This window comes from Agelaius tricolor, unplaced genomic scaffold, assembly GCF_023055355.1.
Source record: "Agelaius tricolor isolate 1412-34295 unplaced genomic scaffold, bAgeTri1.0.p SCAF_11, whole genome shotgun sequence".
In the NCBI taxonomy this organism is placed as follows: Eukaryota; Metazoa; Chordata; class Aves; order Passeriformes; family Icteridae; genus Agelaius; species Agelaius tricolor.
The window spans coordinates 4524979-4552385 of NW_027269271.1; the positions used below are offsets into that span (position 1 = coordinate 4524979).

The 27407-nt window shown below is 39.0% G+C and overlaps 1 protein-coding gene across 2 annotated transcripts in view; it reads left to right on the forward strand.

Moving 5' to 3' along the window:
- Window positions 1–27407, forward strand: part of COP1 (COP1 E3 ubiquitin ligase) — a 125802-nt gene that overhangs the window by 9429 nt on the left and 88966 nt on the right. Inside the window, exons 4-10 of one of the 2 annotated variants that reach the window (XM_071435895.1) lie at window positions 855–931; window positions 3315–3434; window positions 5472–5540; window positions 15072–15131; window positions 16987–17063; window positions 22021–22078; window positions 25509–25623. In XM_071435895.1, coding sequence (XP_071291996.1) covers window positions 855–931; window positions 3315–3434; window positions 5472–5540; window positions 15072–15131; window positions 16987–17063; window positions 22021–22078; window positions 25509–25623 — 576 coding nt within the window. The remainder of the gene's footprint in view (window positions 1–854; window positions 932–3314; window positions 3435–5471; window positions 5541–15071; window positions 15132–16986; window positions 17064–22020; window positions 22079–25508; window positions 25624–27407) is intronic. The other variant, XM_071435896.1, reaches the window with a different exon arrangement.

Sequence of the window (27407 nt, forward strand, 5' to 3'; positions counted from 1 at the left end):
CATATACCTATATGCAATCCTAACTGCCTCTTAAAGAGGGAGCACATGTTGCTAGGTGGAAATAAAGTTTAAAGCTTATTTTTGTGGAGAAAATATTAAAGGAAAACACATTGCAGTGTGAAATAGCAAATTAGAGCAAATGTTGATTTCATGTGCTGAGATACTCATTTAATAGTAAATATCTGAAAAGCCACAGTAGCCAAGGAATGCTTCAGAAATGGGCATCCTGATTTAGACTAACCATGTTGTGCTGGAGATGGTGCTCAGGCAGGTCTTGGAGTGCATGTTGGGCCAAAGAGTGTTTGCACACTTCTGTGTCCAGGGATTTGAGGTATGTGTTGGAGGGGGAAGAGCTTGTATGTATATATGTGTGCAAAGGATTGAAGTTATCTTTCTCTTTGCATTCTCTGGATTGGTGTAAAATTAAAATACAGCAAAAGTAGATCTTTAGAAATGCACATGATAATTCAAGGAAAAAGTTGTTATATTCAGCTGTGCTTATTTTTTTGGCCTATAATAGAACATTACCTGATTTATCTCCCTCATACTGTGATGTGCTTTTGCCTTGGAGTTGAAAAACTTTCTTAAGGAACCCTGGGTGTTTAGATAAAGGAACTGAATCAATTTGGAGAATGTGTAGGTGTTGTATTTGTTGATGATTTTAAAAAGTCTTACAAAAAACCACCACAGAAGAAATTGGTAAGGAAAACAAGTGGAGACATCTTTTACTGTTTTAATTACTGAAAAGCATCTTACTGTGGAATTAATAACTAAAGATATTGAGGTAGAATCTTACATACTGTTTTAGTGAACTTTAAATAAATCTCTTTGACATCTTATTTTTTTTTTTTTAGTTAATGAATTAATTCTTAAACAGAAGCAAAGATCTGAGGAGAAAAGACTCAAACTGGACCATTCAGTGAGTAGCACCGTATGTTCCAACTTTTTTACTTCATATTTATTTAATGATTCTGTGCAGCATTTGTAATTACATGGCTTAACTGAGAAGAGATTGCACTGCTGAGCTGATGGTTTAACTTGCTTTAAGAGGGAATAATACCAGTATCTGTGGTGGTAGATCCCTTCTACCTTGTTAACTGCTGTTCTTCCTCCAGCAATATGCAGAGAGAAGCTGTGTTAGCATAGGCAAGTGTCCTTTGATGTATTGCACATAACCTGGGAAACTGCCCATGGAAGTACACTTGTTTAAAGGTAATAATTTTCATTGAGTGTTGGAAATTACAGCTACAATGAGAGCAGTGAATGATTAGAAGTGCCACGGGCTTGTCTGATCACATGTGAGGAGCTGTGTTCTATCAGGAAACTGCAGGAATGCTGATACCAGCCACAAGAGGGAGAAAGATACGTTTGGAGTCTGGTGTTCTGGTTCAGATGCCACAAAAAACTGCCTGGATATCTTCTAGACTTGCTTTATGTCATAGAATCAGAGCAGGATCTGTGTCCTCAGTTCATCAGGGCCTCTCTACAGCACCTGTGGATGCTCTTGTGCATTAAAATCAAAAAGAATATATGACATGAGCCAAAAAACTTACATGTTTGACCTGCTATGTCTGACATCCTTGTCTTTTATAATTCATAAATAAGATTGCAAAATAATATTAAAAACCATGGAGCACCTGTTTTTAAAAGCATATATTAAAGTGGTATTAATTTAGGGGCTGTGTTGCAGGAGCTGGTGCTGTCAGTGTTTGCAAAGAGCATTCTTTAAAGATTCATTGGTTTACTCACAGTAAGTTTTTATATTCATTATAAAATATGCATATACCATGTTTAATATAAAATATGCATAAACCAGATATGGTTTGAAGTGCACACAGCTGACCTGAAGGCATATACAGTAGCTTCTTGGAAATTGGTTTTACCCTTTAAAAGCTCTGCTTGTAGATGCAGAGCTATTTTTGATACCTATCAATAAGTGGACAATCTACCATGACTTCATGCCAAAACAGTGGTGTGTTTACCTTTTGGCAGCAAGTAAAAATACACACATCTAAAAAAGAGTAATGTTGCTCCTGTGCCCCTTCTCTAATGTGCCTTGTACTACTTTTGGTGTTAAGGGAAGTCATCCAAGACACATTGCAGCAAATGCAATAGTCATGGTCTCATTAAGAAATCATGTTAAGGCATGTTTGAACATTTGAGTAGTTTAGCAGTAGCACAATTAACTAGTGCTTTAGTCTGTTAAAATGTGTCTCAAATCCTCTTCACTTGCTTAAAAACCATGGGGTTTTTTCCCAGTTACTCCAGATTGAAATTGAGTTTTTGGCCTGAGTAGTTTCCATAGGTTCTGTTGAGCACTGTATGAAAAGTTGTACATTCTATATGGATATTATGTATTTTATTTTTCTTAATGTATTTAACACAAAAAGGCTACAGCCCTTGAGAAAATATCTGATTTAGACTGGACGGTATTTCTAGTTCTTGCCAATTTAAATAAATTGATTTAGTGTCATAGCTTCTTTAGGACAGGATTTTTTAATGCAGTTATGCTTTTTAGATGTTCTTTAGGTGTCTCAGCTGTTCCTGTTGGTTCCTGAAGCTTTTTGATGTAAAGCTGTGCTAGCATTAACCTACTATTCTGATTTTCCTGTGCTTAAAGATACCTTTTTTTGCTTTTTTTATTGATAAGAAGAAGAGAAAAGAGCCTTCAGGGAAGAATGGGCTATATGGTAATATTTTGGTTCTCTGAGGAGTCCCCCACAGCTCCAAGCAGTTTAAATGAGATCAACCTGATGAGCTCCATCTTCTTCCCAGCTTTCACATTTCCCTTACACTTAGGAGGAGTAATCTGAAAGGTGACAGTAGAAAAAATAAGCTGATACTACCCTCTTTGATTTGAGTTTAGCATGAGGGTTTTACCTATTACTTGATCTTAAAAAAATTAAAAGGTATTGGTGCATAACAGTATTTCAGATGTGATCCAGCTAAGCTTGGATAAATGTGGAGGGGTTTTTTTTCTCTCCAAAGAAACATGTTCTCAGAAGCTGGAGCACAAATCAGATAAAATTGTTGCTGTGAAATAATCTTTTCCCAGCAGCAGCAGCAGCAGCAAATATGCTTTCATGAAGCACAAATATATTCCAAATAAGATAAGAAGTTCCACAGTAGGTCAGAGGAGCCATATCCTGCACACATGGCAGAATTGGGAATCTGAGTGTATGAAAACTGGGTTGCAGTTTTACAAAGAGATTAAATATTGCTGTGTTGCTTTTAATAGCTGTTGTTGGATGACTTATGCAGCCCTGGATGGCTTGGACTCACCATTTCTTCCACATCTCTTGTTCTGTTTTTAGAATGGCCACAGGTGGCAGATAATTCAAGATTTGTTGGGAACTGATCAAGACAATCTTGACTTGGCCAATGTCAACCTGATGCTGGAGCTGCTGGTGCAAAAGAAGAAGCAGTTGGAAGCAGTAAGAAGTTTATCTTATTTAAATGAACACTGTGTATTTAGAAGTTTTTTTTCTTTTGATACCTTTTCCTGGAAGCAAGATTCTGTTGGTGAATTAATTGCCCAGTATTTTCTCTTGTGTTTTGGTGTTTAAAAGGTGACTGTTTTGCTGACCTTTGTAGTGAAGTAACATTTCAGCTGTGATGCCCATAACATGCTTATAATGCTGTTGCTGGCAGGGTTGTATAAACAAGCAGGGAAAACAGAAAAGGATAAGAGAAAATGACTCACAGGACACGGACAAGCACGTGAAGAAGTTTGCTAATTGTCTGTTGCACAAGTAAATGTCAGATCTTTCTTAGTAATAAGGATGAAGAAGTGCAGAATATAAAGAATAAGCACACTGTGAAAAGGATCACACCCTTTAGTTTTTGCTGGAACCAATATAATCTGAATGACCACCTTTCCTGAAGGCTTTTTCAGTATTTAATGCTTGAAAGAAAAGTTGAGATGTCTTGTTGATGAGGCTGGTTTGAAGATTTAGCCAATATGAAGCAAGCTGTTCCTATGATTTAACTGAAATGTGGTTGGTTTGGGTTTGTTCTCTGTGTATTTGGCCATTCCATGCTGTTCATTTCAAGTGATCATTTTCAAGTTATGAGAGCCAGACTTTATAAATTAGACTGGATTATTACAGAATTTGACCCAGTGAACTTTGAATAGGAGGGTGGATTTTGAGAGTGCTTTGAAGCAGGTGAGGAAAAGTTGTATCTGGAATATCTTAATTATTCAGTCTTACAGGGTCAATATTTACATCTTGTGGTTCTGATGGAAAGAAAGTAACCCCAAAATATTATGTTATGTTGCCTTATTGCAATGGGGATTGCAATAAGGCAATCTGTTAATTAATAAGGCAATCTAAGACTGTTATGTTGCCTTATTGCATGGGGACTTATAAATATGTTTCTTGTGGCTCAGTGAAGTTTTGGTGGGGAAAAAGAGAATAAAACTTTTTTCTTCTGTAAACCTTTTTGTATGATTTGTGACAGATCTGAAGCAAAGAAGGCATATGACTGAGTGTATAAGTATTTCTGAGTATGAATATCTTCTAAGGATGCTAAGCCTAAAAAGTGAAATCACACCTGACATTTAAAAGAACAATTTAAAAGCATTTTTCTTGTCTAGCTTTACTTACTTCACACTTATTATCAGATCATGGGGAGTAAAAAAATAACTGTAGAAAAGTATTATTTTTGCATTCAATGTCTTTACTTTCCCTGTCCCCTCCTCCTTTCCTGGATTTTATGTGCTCCTATATCTTGATCCTTTTTGACTGTATGTTCATAATCCTTTAATAATAAATATTTTGATAAGTTGTGAAAATAACTTGGAATGCTGTGATATGATTAGGGCTATATTAATGCTGTTTTATAGGTCTTTGTTTTTTTTCCTCTTATGGTTCTCTTTATCTTGCCCTGTCAAGTTCTTGGGTGAAAATACTATGCAGATGGCTGAGATAAAAAACTTGTTATGAAAAATATTAGAAAAGGATGGTTTAGTTTCATCAGTGGCTTTATTATTGTCTTTCACTCTGGAGAAATCTTCAGCAGTAACTTCTACATAAGCATAAATGTAAATTTTGGGGAAAGTGTTTTTTGATATAAATACTTCATCCTTCATAGTATGTTGATCATGAAGTGGATGCTAAGGATCTTCCAGGGTGGAAGGACAGTCTGTGAGGAACCTGTATTCCAAAATATATTTCAGGTGCAGTAGCCAAAGAAAAAATAAACATTTCAACTTATTTCAACTTATTACTAATAACTGTTACAAGGACTGTTGCCTTCACATAAAATCTTGTTGTGAACCAAACAGAACTTTAAGACCTTTGAGATAAAGTAAAACTTCCATTTCAAAAATCCTCCTTAAGCTATTTTCTTCTTGGTAACCTCTAAATGAAAGTAGTTTCTGTGCTGTGTGGATTTCTGTGTGTAAAATGAGTATTTGTTTCTCTTGATGTACATGGAAGAGTTACACTTCCTTATTTGCTGTGTTACAGGAGTCCCATGCTGCCCAATTGCAGATCCTTATGGAATTCCTTAAAGTTGCCAGGAGAAACAAACGAGAGGTAACTTGGTTTGTGTTTCAGTTGGTGAGATGTTGTATGCTGCTTTCTCCCAGTGCATTTCTGTTGAAGTGATGTGTCAGCCTGGCATTATTTCTGCAAAGAATAACTCAAGGCGTGTTGGGGGAAATCTCAGACAGCAGACACATGGGTTTGAAGGAAAATTAATCTCTTTATGTATGACAGCTTCAATTTTTAATCATTTGCCTTCTCATCTCAAGCTGGTGAAGCATGTGGGAATACAGAGACTCCTTGGTGTAAATGAACATCAATTTCTTGAAAGAAGATTGTTTTCCCAACACAGAAAAATATCAAAGATTGGGATGGAGTGAAAATATTTTCACTACCAAGTTTTTCCTTTAGTTTGTCAAATAGCGTGACTAATATGGTGACATAAAAGAATTAATATTCTGTGCTTCTTCCTTATTTGTCCTAAAATGAGCGTCTCAAGGAATATGAGAGAGTTCTATAATCAGATACACACGGCTTGGGTCTCTTCCTTTATAAGGTCATGCAGTGCATAAACCCTCATACCACAAATAGCCCAGAAACCTAGAAAAATGATCATGAAAACAGTAGAAGGATGAGCTCTTGTGGTCCATGGTTTCTGAGAAAAGATGTTGAAGAGCAGAAGACTCAACAGTGTGCCTGTAAGGCCAAACTTGAAATCATGTATGGGTGTAAAAAGCCTTGTCCAGAATGGATTGAGGGTCTGGTTATGGAGTCATTCCAAAGCAAGTCTGGAGTCTGTCCACTAACAGATATCCATGGCCAAAACCAACAAGGGTTGTGGAAAGTCCAAAGAAGGGCAAGAGAGCTGGTGAAGGGTCTGGAAAACGTAAAGAGCAGCTCAGGGAGCTGGGGTTGTTTATTCTGGAGAAAAGGAGGCTCAGTGGGGATCTCATTGCTCTCTCTAACTACGTGAGAGGAGGCTGTAGTGGGGGGAGTCAGGCTCTTCTGCCATGTCTCAGGTGAAAAGATGAGGGGAAATGGTCTCAGGTTGCACCAGGAGAGGTTCAGATTAGATACTAGAAAATTTTTTTTTTTTGCTGAAAGAGTGGTCAGGTGTTGGAGTAAATTGCCCAGGGAACTGGGGAGTCACAGTCTCTGGAAATGTCCAGGAGGCATCTGGATATGGATTGGAGCATATTGTTTAGGGGTTAGTACGGTGGTGGTTGGACTAGATCATCTTGAAGGTCTCTTTCAACTTTCAGTGAAGGTTGAAGGTTAAAATTCAGTGAGTTTCAGTACCTCGGAAGCCTTTCTCATCTGCATCAGTATCAATCTCTTTGGCTTCAGTAATAATTTTTAAAGGATAACATCTTCTTTTAAGGCTAAAGAAACTTAATTGTGGCTGCAGATCTCTGAAAACAGCCTTCAGAACACCCTGAAGGCAATTGGGACATACAGTTTATTTCAGACCCTCCAGGTCCCTGCTTAGGTATTCCCTCTGTTTCCAAGACTTCCTCTATTATTTTGTACCCCCCTCTCTATTCCAGTGTGAAATGCAGACTGTCACATCTGCAAAGATTTCTGTGCAGGCCTGTCAGTTCTGTCCTTGCCCTAGAGCTTAGTGTCTGGCCTTGCCATTTATTTTGAGGGAAATGAGGACTTGTCAGACTTATAGCAGCCTTTCCTCTCACTTGATAAGAGTAAGAAAGATAAAAATCAGTGGGTAGATGCATGCAAAACATAGACCAGTCCTTTATATCTCAAAATCTGTCTTGGGCAGACAGTTTACACATAGAGTAAATTGGTGCTTCCTTTTTGGTGAGTGATGAGATGCTCCTTGTAGCTGGTGGAGCCTGTGGCAAGCACCCCTTCCTGGAGGGACTTCTGTGGGGTAACAGAAGAGTTACTGCCTGGGGTAAGGCAGTGGGGATGTATGCAGACTGCAGAAAGCCTGGGAGGGTGGCTTGGAAGGAGATAATGGGGGGTTAAGTGACCATATTAATAATGCAGTGAAGGTTATCAGAGCTTCTGAAGTTCACTGTAGTTTCTTTTGATCCTGTGAGAGGTGACTGGAGGAGGTTTTTGGTGTTGAGATGACTCTGAGGTGTTAGAAAGTCCTTTTGCTTAGCTTCGAGACTGAAGAAGAAGATGGGATTCTTTGGTTTTTGTTTTCAAGGCTGTTTATTTTTATTTAATCTATAACATTTTATCTCTGACTTGCTGTGGTTTGTCTGGTGGGTCAGATTGAGGCATACTGACTGCTTTGGGGTGGGGTTATTTTGTTATACTAAAAACTATGTGTACATTTTTACAATAATTTTTTAATACTTACTACTTATGTTAGACAGTTTGTTTTGACTTTAATCTATAAGTGCTAATACTACAGGAGAAGATGGAGGACAAGAAGGAGAAAGACTGGACATGCTTTGATTCTTTTATTTTGCTTCTTAAACTTCTATTCTAAAAACTTTAAAATTTTACAGTTTCACTATCATTCTATTTAAACTTTTGTAGTTTGTAACTTTTAGCACCAAGTTGGTAATTGTTTTTACAGGTTAAAATCAAAGGAATAGGTGGTTTTGATTCTGTGCTAAGGTCTCTGAGCCCCCTGTCAGGGTCTCGAGTCCTCCAGGGTAGTTAGAGGAATTTTTTGGGTTCTGACAGTGACTGTTTAAGGATTGAGCTCAAGGAATATGTGTGGACCCTGGAACAATGATATATTGCACATAACTGTGAGTTATACAAGCAGCCTTATTATGGGGACGAGCATGACTTTTTTTCCTTTCTTAATTCAAGCTTGGATAGCTGCAGAGTAAATGCAATTTCACTCAGTAACATAGCTGTAAAGATGAGTTCTTAATAAATAAAGATTTTTTTTAAATGTATGCTCCTGAGTTCTTATTTCTAATTTTTGGCTTAAATGTTTAAAGGAACTTTTGTAACTTTACTTCCTAATATGCCTCTTTGAATACTATTTATTGCAAGATTTTATTAACAGGTTTAATTTACTGCATACTGCAAGTTCTTATATAGGGACTAAGGTACTTTTGTAAGTGAATACAGGTATTGCCTCAGTTAGTGTACCTGTATAGCATTTCCCAAGTTCAGAGTAGATGATTAACCACCTGTAACCCTCCTTGCCTACTTCACTCATAAATTATGGATTTTTTTTCTCTTGCCTTAATGAAATGGTGACTTCTGAGCATATTGCAGTGGGTTTACAGCTAGAAGAAAACTATCTTTTAGACTTGTACTTCAGAATATTGGTGCAGTCAAGTCTTTTGACAAATGCCTCTTTGCCGCCTTCTCATAATTTCTCTAGAAGATAAATGTGAGGTTCAGCACCTGCAGCAGTTTCTATTAGAAATCCTGTTTTGATCTCTTCATAACTTTTCAAAATGTTGATCTTTCAGGCTAGAATTTACTGCATGTTTTTTGCACAAAGGTGCTTGCAAGCCCTTTTTCTTTTGAAGTTTATGTATTTTGTTTTCTTTTTGACCTAGAGCAATATGGCAAAAATCCCAAATCCTTGGCAATAGTAATAGAAAAAAAAAGTCTTACTTTAGAAAAGATTGAAAACAAATGGCTAAAGCTTAAAAATACTTTTTCACATGAACAATAGATAGTTTTGGGGGGGAGGAATGTATTGATCACTTGCAGCAGTTGGATGTCTGTCCCTAAGGCAGACTTAGCATGGCTGAGTGCCTTTCCATATGTGTGCACAGTTAATTGAATGCACACTCTGCTTTTTTTTTTAATCCAGAGTCCTCTTCTGTTGATACTAAGGACCCAAAAAGTCTGGAAGGTCAAGTTTAATAATGAAATATTATATCTTGGTAGTGGTGGGTGTTTATTACTATTTTCCAGGGAAACCAAATGCAGCTGCCTGTGACTTTATAAAATTCTTGCTTTCATACGTGTGTTGCATAAATGCTTTTGCAAATTTAACTTTGTTAATTTTAAATGTTCACGTGTTCTTTCATCTTGAACACTTTGTGAGAAAACTGATTATATCAGTTAATTCTCCCCACTTTAAGTTCAGTACTTTAAGGAAGAGGCCTTGCTAATTGTCTGGTCAGGATTTGAATGTCTCCAAACAGACAACACCATATATATCATATAGATAATTTATGCTAAAATATTATTAGCTCAGCTACCTGATGGTGTTTCTGTCAAGCAGCACCATTGCTTACAGAATACTGAGCTTGATGATTGGTATCACAAATGAAGTTCTATACAGGTGCTATTCTCTGGGTGCATTCATGTTTCCCCTGGCAGATATCACTTCATTTTTATATTTTCTTTCTAATAATGTGATGTTAAGTCTCTCATGTCTAACAAACAAGGCCTCTTTCATGCCTGCTAATGCATAAGGCTGGTTTTTAGCTGATAAAACACCCTGGGACAGAAAAATAATCCTGAAGTGTCTCAGGCTTGTGGCACTGAGTGCCTGCTCAGCATTTCAGAATCATCGTTGTTCTTTGCACTCTCAAATGTTAGATACTAAAAATAAGTGGAGTTATTAGTTATTGTGGGGTAATTGCTGGGAATTCTAAGCATGAATCCTCCAGGGATGTCATTACCCTGTGTTAATCACTTCACCTGTCAAGCCTTATGTTCTGCATGTTCACACTTGGATGAACTAATGAGTAAGCAAGAGGAGGTAACAGAACCAGGAATCAGTCATGCCCTTTTGTTGTCATGTGGTCTTGATTACATTTCAGGACTCCTGAGAATTTATAGCTACTGTAATCTGGTCCCTATCCACTGCACTTACCTGGTATTTAAATCTATTTGCATTTCTGAGTTACTGAATGAGAGATGTGAGCTCCAGAAGCAGTGATAAGAAGCCCAAGGATTTTTTAGTTTGCTGCTCACAGTGAGTGTGTGAGTAGCAAACTAAAAATTATCATAGTGGTATCAGTGTATACAGCTGGCTCTCCTTGCTGCACTGGAGAGGTCTTGCAAAGAAAGCACCTATTTACTGAAACATTAAACTCTAAGGCAATTAGTCCAATTGTTTAGGCAGCTTTGTTCCCTTCCCCAGGTGTCCTTACCTTATCTCAGGAGGCTTTTCTATCAGACCCTATCACTGAGCTTTCAGAGCATATTTCCTCCATACTGTAGGATGTAAATGAGGGGGAGGAGTATTCAAGATATGAAACACACTTTATCAGCCTGGCATCTCCCTTCTCCTGCCTTTGGGAATTCTGTGTGTTAAACAGCCTGGATGTTCTCAAGCCTTTCTGGTAGCTCTCCCCCAGCTGTGACGAAGTATTTATCATTTGGAGGAAGTATTGATCAGAGGAGAAATATTCTCAGCAGATAAATGTGTTATAGATGGACTGTCCACATGTTTAAGAGGCTTGAATGCCATATTTCACTACTGAAACTTGTGGAGGCTCAGGTGTCCTTGTCTTCATACTAACAAAAGTTTTGCACCTGCTTCTAGTTGTGCAAAGACATTGTAACAGAGAGGTATTTTGTCAAAATAAGTGATATTTGCAATTAGTTTATAAGACTAAAATTTCTCTAAGGTCTGAAGATGACTTTTGTGCCACAGTTGCCCTGTACGTTGGAAAAGGCTCTGCATCCAAAGCAATAATAGAAAGAAAACCCAGAGACAGACAAGACTTCCAGAGAGAGAAACTGATCTTATTATGCATTGTCATTGAGGTATTGTATTCTACAGATAGAAATTAATTTCACTGGGTACCTTTAGAAAAGCTTCAGCTGTTGATAGTGCAGTTTGCACTGTGGTTTGTTAAAGCAGTACTTGGTGGAAGAACAGAAGTAGGAAGATTCGGATGTTGGATGAATGAGGCTACAGGACAGAATTAAGGGTTTATTTACAGTGACTGCCTGGTTTATCCTCCTTGGGTGGGCAGGTGATAATTTTTGTCTCATCCTGGTTGGTGCAATGGCTTTGTGTGTCTGGGAAAATGATGTTCCCTCTGGTAATAGTCTCATCTGTTTGTCTGGATCTATGGTACCTATGGATCTATGATAGATCTGTGGATCCATCTATTCCACAGGGAGTCTGGATCAGAGCCTGGAAGGTGTGTTACTGTACATAAAATGGCCTGTGAGCTTCCAAAAAGGTTGACTCCAGATGCTCTGTTTAAGCTGCTTATTAGAATAGTGTTGCTGATTTTGCAGTATTTCTGTAGAAAATAACTCCTGCTGTTATTTGCTTTTTCTAGCAAAAGTTTTTTGGGTTTTTTTTGTTTGTTTGTTTGTTTCCTTTGCTGTTCTGTGATTTTTCTAGAATTTGAAAGACAGTGGTCAAGGGGCTACAGCTCCTTCCCATGTGCATTTTTCTAGGCTGTCTTTGTGGCACTGGGAGGCTCTGCTGAGCTTTTAGTTTTTTGCAAACACTTAAAACTGGCACCAGGAGACCCAGTCAGGAGTGCTTGTTGTCCATGCTGTACAAACAAGGCAGGAAGTTGCTGCCTCCCAAGGGGGCCTTGCTCCAGGAAAAACAGGAAGCTCCAGGATAAAACCTTAGGGCTGTACCCTGTTAGACTTGTTAGTAGATGGCCAACCAAAACCAAAATGACCATGACCTGGTGAGGTCATGGTAAAATGTAAGTTCTTGGTAGCTTCTTGAACATCTGAAATCCTTTTTCCAGGATTATAAGAATGTTTTGAAGTTGTAGCTGTTGTTCTGTATATATGCCCCTATGTGAAAAATGGGACCAGAATGTTACACACCTGCTTATTGTAGTTCATTCGCTGGAGTTGGAATTGAGGTTTAACCACTGAATTAAGGACTTTCTCCTTGTCTATATTGGTATTTTAATTTATGGGAAAGCATCTGTGTCTGAAAAGTGCTTATAGTATGGGCTTCTCTCTAAACACACATTTCAGTGTTCCAAGGAAGTGCTTTTGCTGACTTCATCCAAAGTCTTACAGGTGTGATTCTGCCCATCACTGGGACAGGACTTGGCTTGCTTTCTGTGCCCAAGAGTGAAAATTAAATTAAGGGCCCTTAAATCTGAATGTACTGCAAGAACTATAATTCATTTAGCTTTCCTTAAATGTCCCTCAAAGGCTGGCAATTATAAATCTGTAGTCTCATTTTTCAAAGTTTAATTGGAATGAATGGGGATTGATGTAAGGTCTTTGGTTTCGTGGTATGTTAGTTGAAGTGTTTGAATCTACCAAAGGTTTCAGTGTAGACATTAATTCATTTTATGCTGATGGCATGAGAAGACTCCTCCTAAAACAAGCATGAAACACTCTTGCCTCCTTTTTGGAGTTGCTGCTCTTGGGTAAGTTTATGGTAGGTTGTAACTAGAAGGAAGAATTGGTAAATAAAGTACCAGATCTCATGCTCTTGGCTGTGTGCAATAGTTAATGAAAGCTGGCCAATAAAAAGTCTCAGCTCTTGTTCCTATAAAAAATATCCTGTTTATGTCATGGCAACAACTGTCAATTATTTTTCAGAGGCCCAGTTTGGCTGGGAGCCAGTACATTGTAGAATAGCTGATTTCCTCACTGTAATTTTGGAACTTGTAAGTGGTTTTGTAACTTCTTTTTAAATGGGATTTATGAATGTGGGGGACTAATGGTATTTTCTAGAGCTGAGTTCAGGCAGGACCCATGCTGTGCAAGTGTCACTTAACTTTGCCACTAATCTTGGAGCTGTAGCACCACCTGCTATTCTTGCTGTAGGTTTCGAAAGTGAAAATGGAATTATCTGTTATGGTGTAGTGATTTGTAAATTATCTGTGGCAGTCTAGTTCTAAACCATTAAACTTGTGCTGTCTGTGCCTCAAATTAAATGTAAACTGAAACCTTCAGAGTACAGAGATTAGGATACATTTATAAAGTCATCTTATTCAAAGAAGCAGCCATGTTAGAAATAGGTGTGGACCCAGCAGCCCTTTCTTCTCCTGTTTTCAGAGACAAAAGCCTTTGTTAGTGTTTAAAAGGAAAATTAAAATGGTGGGTTATTTAACGCAGAGCACCCAGATATTTGGAATGCTTCACTATGAGAGAGGTTTAAATTGTGTTTTTTGTTTAAGCAAAAACTTCTGTCTCTTAAAGGATCAAACTTGAGCACTTGAGTAAACAAGTTTTTGGGAGTAGCTTGCCAGATATTCTTTGGAATATGTCATACTAAGAGTAATATGTCTTACCAAACTAGTGACTTTAGATTTGGGTAATTTAATTTAATATTCTTTTGTAAAGCTGAAAGTACAAAAATTTGTTTTTGTCTTTGGAAAATGTGTTGTTGAAAGCTTAAGCTTTCAGTGGACTTAACTTAGCAAATGCTTCTGGTCACAGGCCACCTTGCTGGTTGTCTGTAAATTTTTACTGGAAGCTGAGGAGAGTCAGGTGGATTTCCAGTTCGCCTTGTATTTATTCCATTTATGTGTCTCAGTGAAGCAGATTTGCACTGGAGCTGAGTTTTGCTGAGAGCTCTCCCTAGAGGAGAATGTGTGTGTGTGTGGGCCCTGCAAGGCTGGGTTTAGGCTCTGTGGGTGTTTGAGTGGGACATTGCTGCTGGATAAACAGGTAAGGAGATGATGTCCTTGCTTAGGTGTAAACAATTGTCAAGTCTGTGGCTTCAGTTGCTTGAGGTGAGTGAAGCCAGCTTGCTGACTGACTAAAAACCTGAAAGATATTATATGTGGCACAAAGAAGGGAAAGGAAAAATTGGCTGGTGAGAGGGGAATTTTCCTTCTTACCCTTTCAGGTGTAGCCCTCAAATTGACTGGAGTTTATGGTGTAATGCAAGGTATCACACCTTTGGAAGGAGTGATACCTTGATACTGTGTGGTGCTTGCTCTCTGCCAGGAGCAAATCTTACTCTGGTCAAAACAGGTTTTTTCCAATCCAGAAACTTCATGGCAAAGTTTAAATTGGCAAGTGACAAGTTAACAAGTAGGATGAGAATTAGTCTTGATACCTTTCAGCAACACGTTTTGTATTTAGTTGAAGGGTGAAATGATCGTTGTCTTTTACTATGTTTTTTTCTAATTGTGACAGGCCAAGTGGGAATGGTTTGAAAGTGGAATAGTGTGGGTTTAGATATTAGGAAGAAATTCTTCCCTGTGTGGGTGCTGAGGCCCTGGCACAGGGTGCCCAGAGAAGCTGTGGCTCTCCCTGGATCCCTGGAAGTATTCAGGGCCGGGGTTGACAGGGCTTGGAGCAACCTGGGACAGTGGAAGGTGTCCTGCCCATGGCAGGGGTTGGAATGAGATAATCTTTAAGGTCCTATCTAACCCAGACCACATTGTGATTCTATACTCAGTCCTTGCAAACCAGTTACACCTTACCTGAGACATCTTAAAGGAGCATTACAGTATTACTTTGAATTATGTGGGTCTCTGTGATTGACATCCAAATACCTCCTGCTCTTGTTTTACATTTTCAAAGTAACAGCTTTGTCTTGAATGTGGTTTGTGTGCACACTTATGTTAATATGTACATTTGAACTTCCTGCCTGGTGATTTTGAATTGTGTGGCACACCAGTGAAGATAGTTCAGGTTCCTCTCTGGAAAGATTGTAATTTATCTTGGTGGTGGTGCACTGCAGATTGATTTAGACTTCTCCCATTCTCTTTTCCACAGCAATTGGAGCAGATCCAGAAGGAGCTAAGTGTTCTGGAAGAAGATATTAAACGTGTAGAGGTGAGGTACCCAGACATTGTTCTGACTCTGGCAATTTTTCATTTTCATCAAGCTGTCTGCCTTGCTGTGAGGCTGCTGGCTTAAATTTATGGCATTTAAGTCAGTAATGGGAAAATGAACAGATGATGCTCTTTCTTTAATTTGTTCATTTAGTTGATGTGTGCAGGCTGCAGTTAGGTAGCTCTTACATAATCATTTCTTTGTGTTGGTAGTAAGTATTTTAGAGTAGTTGCTAGAAATCAGCAGCTGGTATATTGATCAGAATTTAAGATTTTTGTACGTTGCTGGCTGTTTGCACAGGCTGTTTAAACCTTAGCAGCATCTAAGTCTTAAAATGGAGAGGTGTTGGAGACTCAGAAGAGGGTTTTTATGCAGAGACTGGAACAAAACCAGTCTCTGCATAACAACCCTCCCTTTTGACCTGCATGTCAAAACTCATTCCTGCTACCTCCTGGTATAGTTCTCTTAATTCTGTACTAATGGGAATCTCTTGACATTTTTGCTAAGAATTATTCTCCAAGAATTTGTAACCCCGTCAGTGCAATCCTTCTGTCTTCAGTGACTCTTTAGGTTTCTCTTGGTCCTTTCCTCTAATCATTCTAGTGTTCAATCTTGCAGTAGGAAGCTGATGTTTCAGGAATACTGCCACCTCTCCAAATATCATTCCCTTAAAACTTCTTGGGAATCTGTTTGCAGGTGTGCTTCTCACTGCTTGCTCATCTTGAGCAGTCAACATGTGTTCCCAACTACCTCCCAAAAAGCCTTTTAGGTTTCTTAATGCAATTAATATGTGTGCTGGTGGATTAGCAAAATATAAATATGACTGACAACTGCAAGAATTCCTATTTATCCGACAGCTATTTGGAATTTTTCAGATTTCTTTTCCCAAATGTTCTCAGCTTTGGTGAGATAAATATACCTTAGCGTGTTTTCTTCAGACTGGTAAAATAAGTCTTGAGATCTAGGAAAAACTATTCCCAAAAGCTGTGGGGATCTCTCAAAGAGCATCCAGGTACCTGTTTCTGTGCTCTTTAATCAGGCATTTCAGTGGGCTGCAGCTGGGCTATATTCCTGGGGTGTGATGCTGACCTTGGCTCTGACCTCTAAAGCCTGGAATCTCTCTTGTCATAAAGATCCTTCTTTCTACCTACCAACTAATAGGCACCTAGTGGGAATTTGAAAGCACAAGTAATAATTGTCCTGAGAACACTTTTCCCCTCAACTAATGAGCTGCTGCATCCTGCATAGCTTCCATTTCCCAAACAGATCAAAGGCAGTTTCATACTGGGTACACAGCAGTGACTTAGGCTGGGAGGGACAAAGCCAAGTTTATGTGCAAGGTTTATCTCGTGTGCAGTGGTCCCACAGAGGACTGACAGATCCTCTTTTAAGTCTGTGGCACCACTTTTGCCCTGTTGCCTTGTGACTATTCTTGCCATGACCCATATCCAGCTTTACTTTCCAGTTCTGAAGGCTGTTAGATAAGTTTGCACATATCTCAAAAATGCAGTTACAGCTTGCTTGTTCTGCCATGTTTAGGGGAGATGCTGGGTTAGAGGCAATTGGATGATAACCAAATCTGCTGGGTTTTTTGGAGTATAAGCTCCAAAACTGCCAGTCTTGAAGCACAGAACACCACAGCTGTAGGATTTTTGAAACCTGGTTTGAATGGTAACTGAAAAAAAATCGAAGAAAATCAGTGTTTTCTCAGGTGTAGGTTAAGATTTTCAGGTAAGAGTTGAGTAAATGTAGACACAGTTGGTTATCTGCATGGAGAAACAGCAGTAATCTATGAACACACGTATTAGACATACATGTTTTGTCAGGCCTGATGTAATGTGGCTTTCTGTTTCAGGAGATGAGTGGCCTGTACTCCCCAGTCAGTGAGGACAGCACAGTGCCACAGTTTGAGGCTCCCTCACCTTCACACAGGTATGGAGCTTGCAACTCAACTTGGATTTTAAACTGTACATGCTGCGTTCTACTTGCTAGTGCTTTCCAAGCAGTGCCCAAAACACAAGCAAAACTGGGTTTTGAATGCTGCACAGTATTTTCCTGTTGTGTTTGTAATTGCTATAAACTTTATGTGAACAAAGAAGTGAAGAAAAAGCCATCTGAGCCTGCATTTGGATGAGAAATCTGCTCTGAATCAGATGCCATGGAAAACCGATGGCTTTAAATGTCATGTGAATTAGTAAACTTGAGTCATGAGCTTTTGCTATGGAATAAAATATTACTGTTATTTATATGCTACCTTTTCTGAACATTGTGCTGTTCTGCTTGGCACATGAAAGGTCTTAATTTTGTATGATATTGGAGTGCTCTGGCTTCCCTAATCAGCATGGATAGCTAAAGGTATGGGCTCAGATCAGAATTTGAAATGTACAACCTATTGATTCTGTTTATCTGCTGTCGGGTTTGATTTAATGAAATGCCTTTCTAATAACATCATTTCATGTGTATTTTTGCCTCGAATATTGCACAGTCTGGTTTCTTGATAATAATAATGCAGATGCTTCTTGTATCCAAGTTGTAAGTGCCAGAGTTTGAAGTGCTCTACTTTACAGGCATGTCTTTTGCTCTAATTTCAACAGGCCAGGTTATGTTATTAAGTGATCATCTCTGCTATCTCTTAGAAGTAGAGTTCTCTGAACTGTCATTTTCTGTTATGAAATTGTACTGGTAGATTTTTTTTTTTTTTCAGTTAGTAGCTCTAAACCTAATAGCCCAGAAGTAAAAAATTATCAGATTTCTTCCCTTACAGAGACTTAGATACAGTGCTGTTGTGAGGAACCCAGCAATATTGGCTGGAATTTCCTACCAAGGTGCTGTTTCTGTACATAGAGACCAATATCTCTCATATTTCTGTGTAGCTCTGGCTGCCCTGAGGGAAAGGACAGGAATATGGTCACAATGGATGGGAACAGCATTTCTAATTCAGTTCTTCACTGCTTCTTCAATTCTTTTTGGGTACAGATTTGTTTCTTGATATGGGGTATTGCTGTTTTGCCAAGAAGCAGTTTTGTGAAACTGATGAGATTCTTGTCAGGTTCTACTGCTTTTCTGGTTATTGGCTATTAAATAGATTGGTTTTAGTCCATGGTACAGATGCTTGGGGTAAACTTGAGCACTGGTTGGGCAACATCAATTTGTTAGATCTTGGATGCCTTCAGGCCTAGAAACCTTTCTCTTTTAACAGGAGATTCTACTTATGAGTAGAAATGTATCTCTATTACTTGAGCTAAGCTAACAAAGAAGCCCCCAAAGAACTTTTTTATCTGTTGAAGGCTGGAATAACATTTTAAACCCAGGAGTTTTAGTAAAGGAGTTGAGGGGGGAACAGTCTGCAGTGAGAACTACACTGGTTTCAGTCTACTGAGAATTTCTTAATACTCCTTTATGCCTATTTTTCTCATGTCCTAGGGGTCAGTCAGTCTCAGTTCTTGCATTTGAAGCTGTAAGCTGGTATCAAAAAGAATTGTAGTGATCTGTGGATTGATGTGCTTCACCTGGGTCTGCTGGCAGGGGGCAGTGGGATGGAGCCATGATGGGTGCAGAGACCATGGGCTCTTCCCTGCCTGTCTGGGTCCATCTTGGCTGTGTCTTCAATTTTGGGGTTTTCCCCCAGTACAGCATGCCAGGGGTGTGATATAATAAGATATGTAGGTGTTTTCTAGGGAATGTGGGATTGCCTTTTTCTCTCTGCTTTAAAAAACCCCTTATCTTTTCTTGGTGACATTCCTGTGTGGGGAAGTAACCTTGAGTGGTAGAAGAGAAATCAGTGTGTGAAGGAATTATCTGAACAGGCATCAGTTGTTCCCAGAAGTTACTCCTGTAACCTCTATCCCTGCCCCATTTTGACAGTTTTATATAATTCAAGTAATTGCATTGGTGTGAATTACCATACATTAGATTCCAGGAAGGTCTACCACTTAAAACTAATTTTATTTTCAATATTAAGTGAAAGTTTTGAAGAATATCTCAACAACATTGCTCCTTGGCAAGAATGCTGCAGAACAGCTAACATGAAATATGCTGATTTTTTTCTCTTAACTGAAATATTTAATCTCCAGAGTGCATTTTAGAGATGCCATGAACCACTAAGAGTGAAATACAAATATAGTTTGGGATGGATTCACTTCCATGTTAAAATGATATTGAACTTGCAGAGACTCTTTAGCTTATCAGTGAATTAAAATTGTGTATTTAAATTGAAATATAACTTCACATACTTAACACACTGCTAATGAAATATAATTGTATAACACTTTAGTAATGTTCCTTATAAATAGTACAAGGTTATCACAGACTAGTGCTGAGAGGAAGAAAACTTCTTTAGCCTTTGTATTTAAAGTTCAAGAAAATAGAGTTCTTTGGAATTCAGTTTTATCTGGTCTCTGGTGACTTGCCCTTATTCATCTGCTTCCTTTAAATCACACGCTTGCTTCATTAATTTTCTGTTTCTTTTCATTGTTTGTAGCTTTTTTCCTCCCCATTTTTAACATCTTCAAAATGTGAAATTACTTTTCCTTCCCCCAGCTTCCTTCAGAAGCTCTTCAGCAAAAGCCCTAGCACAGTTATGATGCTCAGTACATCCTTGGCTGCAAGAAACACGTGTTTTCTCTGGTGCCTACACAGGGTGTGATGAAACATTAAATTGGGTAATAGCACACTGCTTGTTTACAGTGTTGCCTATTGCTTGGTTTGTATACTAATAGAGAACAAGAGGGGAAGAATAAGGGAAGAGAACAAATAGTTCTGTGTATGGCTTTTCTGAACAGGCATATGTGTTATTTCTGCTCCCAGTAAATGGTGCAAACAGAAGATAGGAATAAGCAGCTTCTCAGTGATGCTATCCAGGACTAATAGCAATAACAAGCTATCACTAATAGGAGTCTGAAGGAAAATTCTGATCTAGAAATGAGTTGCTTGGTAACTCTGGTTCAGTTATTGAAATCCTGATCCTCCTTCCCCTCCATTTATTCTAATTACCTCCTCCCATCCCTGTAATGGGATTTATAGTCTGTGGGTTGCCTTTGTTGTTGTTGTTGTTCTGGGTTTTTAAATGTCATATGAGTGTAGCTGAATTTCCAAATTGAACCTAATGTTACATCTTTTAAAAGAGAACTTGGAGGGTGCTGTAATTCTCTGATTACTTGCTTCCCATTTATTGAAGGAAAGAACATTCTAGCATATATGAGTTAACTCAGCTATGGGCACAGCACAGAAATGTCTTTGAATTTTTACTCTGGTTAGGGAGATGATGCCTACACTCTTGAAGGCTTTACATCACCAGACAAGCTGCAGCAAAACAAGACCAGACACTCTAAGTCTCAGTGTTTTGCTGTTAATTGCCACTGTACCTGTCTCAGAGTGGAGTAGTTTTTCATTGCTTTCTAGCTGAATGTGTTATTCCTGCAGTTCTGGCAGGATCTGCTGTCCCTGTTTCCTTATGTCATGTAGCCACATTCTAATTTAAAGTTCATTGTCCTCAGCCATGCCTGAAATGGCTCTGCTGTTTTTTCCCTAACAATAGCTTCTGCAAATAATGATTTTTATCCCTCAGATTTTCTTTGTTTGCAGCTTTTGTCATGCCTGGAACAGAAGTCCAATCAATCTCATTTTCCAAGTTAATTTAAGTCTCATCAGTGGTTATGTCTCATCTTCTGTTTCCACTTCCAGGGGAGCTTGAAAACATTCAGAGAAATATTTAAACATTGGTACCATTGGTTCATTCTTCCAAACTTACAGGTGCCCTGCCCAGCACTTTAACCAAACCAATTTGTTCATGACCAAGATTCTCAAGTTTGGGCATAATTTTTGTCAGCTGCTACATAAGCAGGAATTGGTAAAATTATCTTTGACAAAACTAAGACCTGCAGCAGTGTTCTAGAAGCTTTTTAAAGAAACATTCAGCTTTCCCAGGCAATGCTTAAAGTCTAAGGTTATCTCATAAGAAAGACTGAGAATAATGAGAACAATGATCCCAGCTATTTTCTTCTCTGTCCAAGTCAAATGACAAAGCAGAAACAAAGCAGTTGAAAAGAGTTTTTTAGAAATTAATCATGATGATTTTCATAATGTATTCTGCATAATCAATAAAATTATGTTATTTTATGTTAATCTTTACCTGTCCTGGAGGTAAATTAAATTTAAGTGATAAGTGTGCTTTTATCTGGCTCTGGTGTCTTACCGTGGGAGCTGAATTTTTTGCCTGTATGTACAAGAGCACTGAACCACCTGTTTTCTGCTTGGATCACGAAATCTTTTTGCAGTTTTGAAAATTAAATTCCATTGAATTTGCTTGTCTTTGCTGTGTTTTGAAAACAGTGATTTAAAAGGTATGTTGTGTCACTATAGATACTATAATATGTTCTAGTATTTTCTACTAATAGTAATCCTGGCTGTCAGTATTTTTTTTAGGTTATTTCTGTATTTCCTTAATTGTCTATTTAGACCAGTGTCTGTCTTACACTGATTTCTCTAGTTTTTCCCTTTCCAGTGTTGATTCAAATGCCAGAGCATTAGACTTCTCTATTTTTTTTCCTTTTTTCAGGAATTGAAAACCAGTGGTAGCATGTTATTTTCAGAATGTCTTGTGCTGCATATTTCATATGAAAGATATGCATTTGCATTCTAATTAGAAATTATTTGACTGCACTACATATAATTGTGTGTGACAGCATTCTGCTCTAGGAAAACTCTGTATTTTAAAAAAAAATCGCTGCTAACCCTCCAAACAAAATAAAACCTTGTGTTCCCTGTCTGTAAAATGGATTTCAAAGGCAAGTATGCTGCAGAATGTCAAGGAGGGAATAGCAAACAGGTTAAAAATGATAAAGGATAGCTGTGCAGTGATTTAAGCAGACTATTTCTTTTATTTTTGCAGTAGTATTATTGACTCCACCGAGTATAGCCAGCCTCCAGGCTTCAGTGGCAGTTCTCAGGTAAGATAATATATAAATGTCTGCATGGGGGGAATGGGAGGGTGAATGGGGAGGTTGGGCAGGGCTGAGGTGCATCTTCATCCATCTCCAGAGTACTGGTCAGCTGGAGCCTTGAACATGCTTTTAACTGGGCAACTGCAGCTGTAGGAATGATTGTGCCCAGTTGTGAGAGACCTGGTGTAATGTGTTTTGACATCTGACTTTTTCTTAAAGCTGACTTCCATGGAAGAGGGGATTTAGTTTGCTCTTCGTGTCCCATGTGGGCAGCACTGGGGAAGGGACATAAATCCCTGACCCTTTGCCTTGGCTTAAATAGCTGCAGATCAAGCTTAGCTTTGAAAACACAAAAAGAATCTTCAGGCACAGTTATGCCATTTGTCCTCATCAGAGCCTTTTACAAACCATTATAAATTGATATAGAGGGTAAAAAGTTGTATATAGAATGGAGCTGTTTGGCAGGCAGCCTCCAAACTGTCTGATCCATAGGGCCTCCCAAATTCCAAACAGCACTTCTGTAGTCTTGCACCTTGGAGGGATTCAGCTGGGCTGGGGAGGTGACACTCATACCCAGCTCACAGTTCCAAAAAGGGTTCACAGCTTTCATTTGGGCAGATGGACTGCTGGGCACATTTCAGCTGGGCCTTGGGTGCTCTCTGGTGGTGCTGGTGGACTATCCTTGGCACACAACAGCATGGAACTGGTAAATTAACAGGTTGAAGTGCTGTTGGATCTTATTTGATTTAAAGAAAAAAAACACCTGGGCACATAAATGTTTAAATACAGCTGTGTAACTAATTGATAATTAGAAAATTCCATCTATTAGTCTGTGGGAAAATGCTTGTTGTTCCTGCTACTCTGGTCTTTGGAGGTTTTTGCTTGAACAGAGTTATAATTCTACCATATTTCAGAGGGCAGGTGTAATGTAGATGGGGGTTTTATGTTCAGGACTCTGATGTGCTACAGTGTATTTGCTCTCCAGTGACATTCCTTGTCTCAGTACTTCCTATTTCAAAGCCAAAATTAATAGCATAGCTATCCTGCTGGTGAGCTCACAAAACAAACAACCCAGACTTTCTATGGCAGCCTATTTGTGTGAGAATAATCTTTTCTGTATGACAGCTGTATTTCTGTGAGAATAATCTTTTTTGTCCTCAAATGTGATTTCTTGTCCTCAAGAGTGCAGGATATGTACTCTCAAGTACAAATTTTCAAATTAAACTTTAATATATGTTTGGATGGGGAGTTCAAAGAGAACTCTTGAAGTTAAGCACTTCTGTTCAAAGGTAGTCTAATTTCAGCAAGACTTTAGCATAAAAAGAGTTTTAAGAATATAAATTAAATTGTGGGGTTTTTCCCTAATTGTCAGTCATGGCAAAAATCACATAATGGGCACTGCTGGCAGTAAGAGTTATCTAGGATGGACTGCACAGCTTTCCTTTCTCAATATAATTACACTGCCCACAAACATGTTGTTAGGGAAGAATTTATATACCACAAAGCTCTAGGACAGTTCTCTTCCAGAAGATGAGCTTCAGAAGTAAATAGTGGACAAGCCATTTAGGCCCTGGGGAATTCTGTGGGTAGTATTTAATGGCAGTACCTTTTTCTGCTAGAAATAAGGAGCTTGTGTGCAGCTTAGAAGCTTTTTCACAGTTGTTAGAGCAGTCTTTAGAGTATCTGATGGAGTTCAGACAGTAAAATCACTCCTGATAAGAGAGGAGTCCTAGCTGATATTCTCAGCTAGGGCAACCATAGTAGTTTTAGCCACTGAATAAAAATTGCTTGGGTATCTTTTCTATCTTTTCTAATTTTTGCTTCCTGTTGCCCAGTATTGCTTAGAAAGTAGTCAGGGAGCAAGCTTCATAGAAAATGAAGATCTATTTTTTGGGCAAAATATGAGCAGGTTGCCAGCCTGAGACCAGCTCCACAGGGATCTTCCTTGGGAGGCAGTGGGCAAACTCTTACCTGCTGGATTCCATCTCAGTGTGGGCTGGGATCTGGCAGATCAGGCTTGGGTTTGGGTTGTGTCACTCACTGTGGTTCAGGCAGCTTGCCTTGAGACTGAAATGACTGTTCAGTGCCTGAAGTTGTCTTGAGCCCAAATCACTACTGATGTGCTCAGAGAGACTGAGACATTGGAGGCTGGTGCACAAAAAATATGGGAAGGGACTATTGAAGTGTTCTGTTAAATGTTTTTTAAAGATGTAAAATTTTAGAAAATGGTACTTGAAGAAGGTATTGATGTAGGAACACTTCCCAGTGTTGTGTGTTGAGGTTGGAGCTGTTTTTGAGATGAAACAAGCTGTGAGGACCAAGGGTGCTGTCACAGGCAAGTGTGAGCCACCATGTCAGTGTGTGGGAAGTGCTGGCTTGGAGGTTTCACTGCTTGGGGTTTGCTTTTTTCCTAAAATGTTAGATTGCTTTTCATACAGGTACAAACAAATTGGAGTGGGCTGTAAACTTACTTTGTTCTCATTGGCTTGGTGGGTGGCTGTAATGAGGACAGGCTGTTCCCCTGCATGGATTGAGGGGGAGTTGGACACGAGGTGGGTTTTGTTAGTGCCATTGAGTAGCACTACAGACCCTGTACTTGCTCAAGGATGTTGCTCATTAGGGAGCTTGATGGTTCTAAAATCTTTTAAAATGGAGCTTTGAGGATGTGGTAGGTGAGACTTCTTAAATAAAACCTAATGCAAGGAGCTCTTTGTGCTTCTTGTGTAGTAGAGGGTTTCATTCCTTTTCATCACTTGTGATTAAAATGGTGAGTACTGCATTTTCTGTGTCTGCTCCTGCAGGAAAGATTACTCACGTAGTTTAAATCCTTTGCTCCTACATCTCACTATTACTGTTTGGGTAGGTTGGGAAATGGCTTTAATGATGAGCTTCAGGAGCTTCTTTTCAATTAACCTTTGAACTTCATGCTGTCTTCTGCTTCTGCTTTATTTGCTTAGTTTTACAGAGAGTTACTGAGTTGCTTCAAAAGAAGTAATTCAGTAACTAACTCATTAAAATAAACATTTCCTTCTCTTTTAATGAGCTGTCTGCCAAGGATCTGGGGAGTATTTGTTGTACAATCTGTTTGATTTGTGAAGCTGCAAGTTGGTCTATGCTATCTGTATAAATGCAAGACAGGACTCCCCAAGGTTTGGGATTGCCTGTCCTGTATGTGAAGCCAGAATCACTAAATTTTCTAAGGTTCAGGAAACAAAAACTATCTAAGAGCAGGGATTTGTTTTTGTTATTTTAAAGGGTGCAGCGTAGAACCCTAAGAAATAACTGTTGACAGTGCCAAGATCCTTCATTTATTGTCACTTTACACTTCTGACCTATTGCACATATTGTATAATTTCTTATAATTGGGTAAAATCTATAGAAGTGAAACCCAGGCCTGGCTTTTAACTTTCTGAAGCGTTGTGCTTTCCCCCCTCAGACCAAAAAGCAGCCATGGTATAACAGCACGCTGGCCTCGCGCCGCAAGCGCCTCACGGCCCATTTTGAGGACCTGGAGCAGTGCTATTTTTCCACCAGGATGACTCGTGTCTCGGGTGAGTTCTCACGTGGTGTTCCACCTCTGCTGTCAGGTACATCTTGAAGAAAAGCTTTGCTTTTGAGAGAGCAGTTTTCTCTTCTTCCTTGCATGAGAGTGTGGCTGTACACATTTGTGTTCCTCACATCATCCCATTTTGCTAATCTAGACCAATCTTTGAAGTTGCTAAATTTGGAAAACTTAATCCTGTCACTTTGGAGGGGCACATGTATTGCTTTGTAATCCCTTACTGTGAAGGGCAACATCCACAATAAACAATTTCTCTGGTGCCTGTTCTGAAGATGAAAATGCCTGAAAGCAGTGGTTGAGCTGTCTTTCCACTAGATGTGGTATAAACCCAGTAGTTAAAAACATTGCTATTGAAATGCTACAGAGGTACAAACATAAATGGATACATTGTCCTGTATTTAGCATGCAAGAGGACGTGTGGAGGTTATCCTTTGTTATCTAGATTGTGTCTTGGTTAACAAATGGTTTGGACTACAGAAGCTGAGTGTGCAGCAGCGCTGCTGTCCCATGGGGCACACCTTAGATTTAAGGCTTGTTTTGGAGAATTAGAAGCTGTTTTCAAAATTGCCTAGATTGCCTCATTCATAATTGAGTAACAGTGTGACAGCAGCTAGAGTAATTGCCTGCTGGATGCATGGGTCTTAATTACACACAAAATTCTCCTAAGAAATGAGAGGGTCAAATAAGTGTGTCTTGAGGATGAGGAGGGTTGTTCTGTAACCTCTCTGGAGGAGAAACCAGCTTGGCAAGAAAAGCTTCAGGCAATGGCCTGTAGCAGGCAAGAGATTTGCAGCACCAAGCTTTGAGCTGCAGCCCATATTGAGTGTGACAGACTGCAAGGAAAGCAGCCAGCCCTCAGGGGGTGGGAGACACCACTTAGGGGTGAGAGGAAGCCAGGCACAGGTTTTTGCAGCAAAGTCTTTACTGCAAAACTCTGTCTTTACTTATTGCTTTGGAAGGCAAGGACCAACCTCCCAAGGCAGGATTGCTGGGGTAGAAACCTCTGCTTTTTTCTTCTCCGTGAATTTCGTTTTAGTCTCTTTAAAATAAATAAATTAAAAGTAATTTTAAAAGTTAATTTATAAATGGCTCCAAATATAAAGGCTGCAGCCTGTCTGAGGGGAGCTCACTCTTTAAAGTAAATAAATCTTCTACCTACTTGAGAGCATGGACTGGCTCAGTTCTCATTGTGCACAGCAAAATGATTTTAGCAAGGAATGCAGCATGTTGGGAGGTTACTTCAATATCTGAAAGACTGGAGAAGCACATTGCATGTGTCCAGCCAGATCCCTGTGAAGTGCTAGCAGGTGCTTTGCAGAATGCACTTCTTTACAGCTCACACTGAGATGTTTTCATGCAGAGCTGTCTTGGTGATGCATAACTGTGTTTATGTAAAAATAAAACTTATTAACCAAGGATAACAAATGGGGCTTTTCCCAGCATTCCCTTGTAGAAGGCATTCTTCTTCATAATTGGAACTATAAATATGAATGCAGTGAAATTGTTTTTTTGTATTTCTATGTGTCAGTTGCACCAAGAGCAGAGGATTTGCAAGTGTAGGTTTTCTCCTAAATAAGGGATAACCTATGATACTTGATTAAGTTTTCCTCTCCTAAGTCATTCCTGCATCTTGACACATTTTAAATGGGATTTAATGTGGATTTAAAGCTTTTTGCAACAAGTGCCTCTGACTGTTTGAGTAGGGAGTGGAGACACAACATTACTGTAATTATCAAATGGCCTTGCACTTCGACAGGGAAAATGTCTTGAGAA